Genomic DNA, 8,501 nt, shown 5'->3' with positions numbered 1-8,501 from the left:
AATTAACCATTTTAAAATTCGTTCATTTGTGTTCACGTGGCTTTCCACTGTAAAGTTTTTTTTTTATTGTGAAATACATTATAAAAATAGGATGAATTATTATTAAATATGAATATTTGTTCAAGTAACACTTGAAAAAAATACATATAGTATAATTATTCTCTCTATATAGGCTATATAGTTTTGAAGTTTTTGAAAGAAGTCTCTTATGCTCACCAAGGCAGTTTTTATCTGATTAAAAAACAGTGAAAACTGTTTAAATCAGTTTAAATATATTATATATAATTTTATATAATTATATTATGTGTGGCAATTTAAATAAATATAGACACTTAAATTCTATCATTTCATATGTTTCAATTACAATAACAGTAAGAGTGAATGATTATTTTGTGTTTTTTTCTAAAAACAGCAATTCCTGACAGACAGGGCCGGATTTACGCATAGGCATTCTAGGCACGTCTTCGCTTGTCCAGGGGGGCCCAAACAATGAAGAGATATATAATATTTTTGTTATAATATGGCCTATCTACAACAGTAAAGAACCAAAACACCAGAAGACATTGAGCAAATAAATATAACAAACAATAGGTTAAAAAAAAATGACAAACTATTTCCATGTTTTCCACCTTTTTTATGAACGGAAATCACGCTTTCTTCCATTCTCTCTCACAGACACACACACACACACACACACACACACACACACAGTGGCCTACATACACGCACACACACACACACACACTTGCCGAGAGGCGGACAGAAACTTGTCTGTTGTCTGCTCCGCGAATTTATCGATAAAATAGTTTCACAGCTGAAAAGCTACATGACATTTCTCAGTATGGAGGTTCTTGAAGCAGATCAACTTAAAGATTTGCTATTAGTAGATGCTGCTGCTGAACACTGCTGCGACGCACAGACTAATCACGCGCTTAATCTCTCTCTATCTAATAACTGCATTAGACTGCATATCAATGGCTCAAGCCTATGTTATTAGCTCTAAAATGACATTTTGGAATTTGCAACGGAAGGTTTATGTGGTGCATAAGAAATGAATTCAACACACATGAGATTTCAGGATGGAAACATGAAAAATGTGTTGAAATTAATAATCATTTGAACAGTGTCTTGAGGTTGTGACTCCAGGCCGTTAAAATTATTAAGAAACAATGCACTCCCGAAGTGGTAATGGCCACGACTCCAGAGCCTATTAATGGAACGGTCTTTCTCCGTTCTAAAACAAATTAAGAACTACATTTGATGACTGAACTCAAGCGCTTATTGCGATAGAAAACACTGTAATGGTTTCCACTGATTACGAAATATTTCTGTTTGCTGGGGTTATAATGTTATATATTAATAGGGAAGTGGGGCCCAAACATTTGTTTTGCCTATGTCATGATAAGAGGTAAATCCGACCCTGCTGACAGAATATTCTATAACTTGACATAATGACATGTTAATTATACAAATTTCCATACATGATCATCACACTTTTAAAATGAGACTTCCTCATATATCAAAGTCTGAGGGGAATCCTGGTTCTTAAAAAAACTGTAATTTTGTGAAGTATTATTACAAGTGAAAATAACTATACAGTATATATATATATATATATATATATATATATTTTTTTTTTTTTAAATGTCATTTATTTCTATGATGGCAAAGCTGAATTTCCAGCAGTAATTACATATTAGACGAATTTAATATGCTGATTTGGTGCTCAAGAAACTTATTATTATCAATATTGAAAACAGTTTCTTTAAGGATTATTTGCTATAGAAAGTACAGAAAGAATAGAAAGTTCAAAAGTATTTATTACCTATGTATATCATTTTTTAAAAGTTTATTAACATTCTTGACATTTTATTATGTTTTATACATGACCAAATATTCATATTTAATAATATTAATAATGAATTTTATTTTAATAATAATGGATTTCACAAATGTTTAAAAAACATAAATTATCCTCATGCTAAACAAGTAAACAATTTCGATGTAGATTATTTGAATGAACACACACACACACACACATAAATATTCATGCATACATACATATACAGATATATAATTTAAAATAACATTATGCATTTCAGCTCCTTTTTCCCATAAATCCCCTATTTTCATGTACATATTGTAAGGCCTAATTTTGCACAGCCCTTTGTCTCCGGGGCCAAAAGTCTCATTGGTGTAATATCAGGGTACTCTTGGTCTATAATCCTATCACTTGCAGTGAATTTATCAGATAAGGTAGCTGATGAAAGGAGGAGGGGAGCAGACCAAGACATGGTGTCAGACTTTGACCTCAGAGTGGAAATCCTAGCGCTGTGCTGATCTCTCGGCCACTCGCCGACTCTTGCTGTCTTCTGGTTTAGACATGAAGATTTGTTTTGCTCCGGCTGATGTGCCTCTGGTTAGGAGGATCCAGACTGCTGTCGTACTGCAGTGGGTCTTCTCTTTCCTGGCGCTCGGTAAGTGCATGTGCTTTTATTATAGTCTCTTTGCAAAGCCATCAAGTGTTGACCTTGAATGAGATCTATAGTCACAGTCTGTATTCTGTCTCTTACACATGCAATAGTCACTGCATTTTAAGTTAAATTACATATACTTAAAGTCAAACTTCACACAACTTAAAGAGGTACCCAATATAATAGCTTTTACAGTCTTGCATAAAGTGTTTTTAATTTAAGAAAGATATTGCAGCTTTACTGGCTCTCATGTTTTAAAGGTAATAACAGAATATAACCTCATACAAATGCCTCTTTCTAGAAAACACATCAATATGTTTTGAAAAAAAGCAGGAAAACATGTTCTGTCTGTTACTACTGTATGTAGGCCTTTATCAAAGCACCAAGATAGGTTGAAACCTCCAGGTCAAAGTCTTCAGTTGGAAAGATCCTGACTGTAAATGTATTTGTGCTGATGTGTTTTCTTTCAGTCTGTGCATTTGTGTGTAATGCATCTATGTGTTTATTATTATTTTTGCAGCCCCCATCTGTATTATACTGTTCCTCTTGCTACTCTTCACTCGTTTCTGGCTAATCAGCGTGCTTTATGCCATCTGGTGGTACATCGATTGGGACACACCCTCACGAGGAGGTAGAAAAGTGCCCTTTCTGTGTCGAATGCGCGTATGGGAGTATATGAGAGATTATTTCCCTATTAAGGTGAGTGGGCGGATCTAGTGAAGCGTGGTAAAACTATGTCTCTTGGCTGTTTTGACCTTTTAAATAGGATTTTGTCACTTAACTGTGTCATATGAACTACCTTAACTTCAATTCAGAAAGGTAGGGTTTAAATAGTAGCCTATTTATCTAAAAGATAGAATGGCATTATATGCATCAACAATGTCTTTCTTTGTTGTCATTCGTTTTGCTGTCTATCAGCAAATCGCTTGCTGTCACTTGCATCTATCACTTGCATCAACGAACATCAACAGAATAGTTCTTTTACCAAATGAAACCAACACGTTGTTGCTCCAGGGAGAAAAACAAGGCTGAACCATTTAGATAAACAGATAAACAGTGATTTGCAGGCCTAAATAATAAGAGAACAATGTAACACTGCCATCTAGTGCTTATTCATTGTCTGAAAATGGTGCAAAGCCCAGCATCCATAGCCTTCTGCAGAATTGTAAGAAACTCATGTTAGTATTTAATATAGAGTCCTGATTTACTTATCACAAACAATATCATTGTGGTGTTTAAAATATGTTCTTTGTAGGAATGTATTTTAAATATCTCTAAATAATTGCTGTACCTCTCACAAAACACATTATTCTAGAAAAAGAAAAGTGAACTGTTTTGAAGTGAACATTATGTTAATTCAGTAAGATTGTTATTTATTCATTCATTTATTTTTTTTGAAATAAATTAATACTTTTATTCAAGGACCCATTAAATTGATCCAAAGTGATAGTAACTTTTACATTTTTACATTTCTATTTAAAATAAATGCTGTTCTTTTGAACTTTCTATTCATCAAGTATTCTTGAAAAGAAATCTTTGTACAAACAACCCAAACTTTGAATAGTATAGTGTGTATTTTGCATGCATCTGAGATTTAATGTTGAGTGCACTAACATTCAGTAGAGAATTTTTATACTGCAGATTTTGTCTTTAAAATAACATGCAAATAACGTTTTGGAATATGTTTTGTATTTGGAAAGTTTAAATTGAACTGATAAGTACTACAGTATTTTAGTGGCCAACCTTGCTATACTTTGTACTCTTGTTGATGAAAGGTTTTGTTTTTCTCAACAGTTAGTGCCACATCAAATCTACACTGATTTGATTAGCGTGTCAGGGAAATGTTATCGCTTTGCTGGTTGAACCCTTGATACACTAATGTGTCTTATCTGTATGTATCTGTCCATAATGACAGTCTTTTCACCTTTTGAACAACCGAGATGGCATGTGGCCTCAGAAGACACTGTGTTCAGAGTGAATGAGTAACTAAACACTGTGGGGGGCTTAGACCCCTGTTCAATACAAGGGTCATGGCCATGATCTTGAAGGGAGACTATAAAATACCCATCTCTATCAAAACAACTTAAAGAATCAATGTAATAATTATAAATGTTATTTTGATTTAGTTTAAAGGCTTTGTAGTTTCTTTTTCATTTAAGTTAGTGATTATTTAATGGGCTTTGTATAAATCATATGAGCTCAACCATTTACTTGCAATTTTTTTGCCCTTTTGTCAATTCACCGTACAATCTGGGTTTGTCCCAGAATTCGCAGGAAGCACAACATATGACTAAATGCGTCATTAGTATTAAAGAGGCCCTGCTGTAGCTAAACAGAGCATTTGTATTCAAAGTGAATAATTGATTAAGATGAAACCTTGCTACAACCACCGGTGCAAATTTTCTCTTATCCTTACACAACCTCCTAATCTGAAAGCAGATCAGGGATCTTGGAAAAAGCAAACCTTTGCTTATGCACATGGATATTGAAGGTGACACTGTGGGAATTTTGTTTTCTAAAAGAAAACCGTGTCCGAGTTATCAAGAACCTACCTCCACAAGTGCAGTGTTGTTGCAGGTGACTGTCTTAATAATATTGTAATGAGAATAAATGTTATCTCATATAACACCCTTTGGTGAAACAACAGCGTGTGATTACTTGGGCATTATCAAACCAGGATTTGAATCATTTACGCTCTTAACCTGATAAAACCATAAATGTCAGCTGTGCAATGAGACCTAGGCCTATACTCTATTATTTCCCATCCCTACAGCTTTCATCTGGTTAGTTTCTGTTAGCAATAAACGTGTATTTCATAGCAGTCAGAAAAATATTCAAAACATTATCTGTGAGAAACAGAACACACTGTTAGTGAACAGTATTAATAGAACAGTATTACCTTAATTAACCCACCCACAGTAGACAGACAGACTACTGATATTCATGTCCAAAATACTTATAAATCAATAAACGAAGTGGCAGATTATGTTATATTGTTTGTGACATAGGCATTCATATGCCTATAAAGCAAAACTAATTGGCAATGACTGGCTAAGCCTACAATATCCTACTTATTGTACGGCTAAGTGACAAAATAGGCCTAAATAAATATTATTTTGAGCTAAAAATATTTTAGAATTCTACCTATATATAGGCTATTTACCTTAAGCTTTCAGCTAACAAAACACAGTCCAATAGAACAATACAACAGTCGGCTATGATACAAGACAGCTACTGGTGACTATTCACACAAACGCGTTTTTTCATTCACTGCGCTACTTTTCAATTGTTTTTGTATGTCAATCTTTGACCGTTGCGCTCGCGTCTCAAGTCTTTTGCTGCATCTCGCGCATGAGTTGTGTTCTAAAAAAGTTCAATGAATCTCAACTTTTAAAAACGCGTATCGAGATCGGCCTTACATTTTCCCCCTTTCCAATGCCCGCGTTTCGCGTTTTTCAAAGCAAAAACGCGTTCTGTGTGAACACGGCTATGATTTGAAATGATATTTGTCATATTTCTGAAGAATATAACAGTGCTTTACTGCGGTCAGGCCAGTGTCCACTTTGAAAAACACTGTTCTAGCCGCCAAGTTATTTTGTGGTGCGCGCATACACTACACTAATAGCGTGTAACAAAAAAAAAACTGATCAGAGAAAAAGCGATCTTTGGCTTTCATTTATTGAGCAAGTTTCTCTGTCAGTGATGTATGAATGAATGAATGAATTAATTAATAAAATAAGTTTAAAAAACGGTCTGATATGAATGAATGAATAAATGCATGAATAAATAAATAAATACATTTAAAAAACGGTCTGATAACATGAAAATTAATTTGAGTAATATTAATTTATAATGTAGATTTTTTTAGTAATGTAGAATTTCCAAATAATATGAAAAAAAAAACGGTCTGATGAGAAATAACAATAAAAGCCTTTTAAAAACGTGCAAATAACCATTTTTTTATCCGTAAATCCACATAGTTATAAAAATAAAACTCTGTGACAAAAATTACAGAATTAATCCAAAATTAAAGACAAAACTGGTCATATATGAGTTTTTGGAAGGCTTTTATTTTGTAATGGGATATCAGACAGTCCTGACATTGAGGAAATGACATCCTGGAGTGGTGTACTGTTAAACTATAGTGAAACTTTTTTTGTAGAAACGGAGTTTTATTTTTATAACTATGTGAATTTACGGATTAAAAAAATGTTGTTTTTTTTTTGCAAGTTTTTATAAGGCTTTTATTTTGTTATTTCTCATCAGACAGTTTTTTTCATATTACTTGGAAATTCTACATTTAATATTACTCAACAAATTCATTTTCATGTTATCAGACCATTTTTAAAATTTATTTATGTATTTATTAATGCATTCATTCATTAATTCATTCATTCATTCATTCATTTCAGACCGTTTTTAAAACTTATTCATTCATTCATTCATTCATTCATCATTGACAGAGAAACTGGCTCAATAAATGAAAGCCAAAGATCGCTTTTCCTCTGATCTGTTTTTTTTTACACGCTATTACCGTAGTATATGCGCGCACCACAAAATAACGTGGCGGCTAGAATGACCGTGTTTTTCAAAGTGGAGGCTGGCCTGACCGCAGTCCTTGACTTTGGTGGATATAAACTGCGGAATGGATATTAAACGATCACTGAATGTATGAAAACGTGTTTCACACTCCTTTGACAGTGCAGTTCATATTTTTTCTTAGAAAACATCTGTTTTTCTCTGAAAAACTTTTGTGTTGGAGATTCCGATTGTGGTGCTTGGAAATTCCTGCATTTGTTAATGTCAAGCTAAAGCTACCATAGCCGACCTCAAACACAAACCAGTCTGGTTTGAGTCAGATTTGACTGTTGATGCTCTGTGTTGCTGATAAATAGCTTTAGTATTCTGTTAATGCTTTCAGTTTGGTGATTGGTATTAATATTTAAGCATTAACAGATCCTAGATCAGTATGAAAGGTCATTATAGAGCCCTATACAGCACTGCACATGAACAGCACATGATCACTGACCTTAACAGCTGGCCTTTTGTAAGAAATTAAAGAAAGAAACCATATCAAACTTGTTCACAATCTTTAAAATCATCAAGTTAAATTATTTAACTTCTTTGTCTCTATACTAGCTGGTCAAGACAGCTGATCTGGACCCTAGGAAGAACTATGTGCTGGGTTTCCATCCTCATGGTGTTCTTGTGGCTGGTGCATTTACAAATTTCTGCACGGAGGCAACAGGTTTTAGCAAACTCTTCCCTGGGCTGAGATACAACCTTCTCATGCTGCCTCTCTGGTTCAGAGCCCCCTTCTTCAGAGATTACATTATGTCTGCAGGTCAGCTGCCCTGATCATAGAATGCTGTAAAAATGTACATTTATTAACATTATTAGACAAACCTTATCACACAGAGTCCACAATATTTAAGATATAAAGTGCCTCAAAATATTACTTTATATATTGTTTTACTATTTACACCAGGCAAAATGAGTATAAATAGCATGATGTACATTTATTATTTTATTTTGGCAATGTAAAGCTTTTTTTCTGAGCTGTTATTACAGACCGCTACACCAGCTGTTCTAACTTTTAAAAAATGTGTGTGTGTGTGTGTTCCAGGCCTGATTCCATCGGACAAGGAGAGTGCCAGCTATCTGCTCCGGCGGAAGGGAGGTGGGAACGCTGTGGTCATTGCAGTTGGCGGTGCCCCTGAGGCTTTGGATGCCCATCCTGGTGACTACACTGTTCACCTGGCCAATAAGAAGGGCTTCATTAAGCTTGCAATAGAGCATGGGTAAGCGGCAGCTTTTCCTATACAACTTAACCGCTGATTTCTAGTCGTGTCCTCTTTTGGAAGGCCAAACAAAGTAGTTTCGCTTTCCCAACGAAACACACAGTGTCACACACGGCGGGCTAGAGTGAGTGGGGGCCGGAGGCCTAGAGTGAGCAGAGGCCGGCGGGCTTGAGAACGGCGCGGCCGGCGGATTCGACGAAGGAGCGTCCGGAGGGCTTGCGGCAAC

General features: G+C 34.9%; 1 protein-coding gene across 1 annotated transcript in view; it reads left to right on the top strand.

The window, feature by feature from the left end:
* The first annotated feature begins 2,368 nt into the window (after positions 1-2,368).
* LOC107686211 (2-acylglycerol O-acyltransferase 2-A-like) overlaps positions 2,369-8,501 on the top strand; it is an 8,011-nt gene continuing 1,878 nt past the window's right edge. The window contains exons 1-4 of the mRNA XM_016483118.1: positions 2,369-2,477; positions 2,995-3,173; positions 7,614-7,818; positions 8,101-8,275. Of these exons, the coding sequence (XP_016338604.1) occupies positions 2,384-2,477; positions 2,995-3,173; positions 7,614-7,818; positions 8,101-8,275 (653 nt within the window). The 5' untranslated portion in view covers positions 2,369-2,383. The remainder of the gene's footprint in view (positions 2,478-2,994; positions 3,174-7,613; positions 7,819-8,100; positions 8,276-8,501) is intronic.

Source organism: Sinocyclocheilus anshuiensis, unplaced genomic scaffold (genome assembly GCF_001515605.1).
Source record: "Sinocyclocheilus anshuiensis isolate Anshui unplaced genomic scaffold, SAMN03320099.WGS_v1.1 scaffold437, whole genome shotgun sequence".
Taxonomy (NCBI): Eukaryota; Metazoa; Chordata; class Actinopteri; order Cypriniformes; family Cyprinidae; genus Sinocyclocheilus; species Sinocyclocheilus anshuiensis.
The sequence above is the reverse complement of the archived record's forward strand: the minus strand, read 5'-3'. Positions and strand labels throughout refer to the sequence as shown.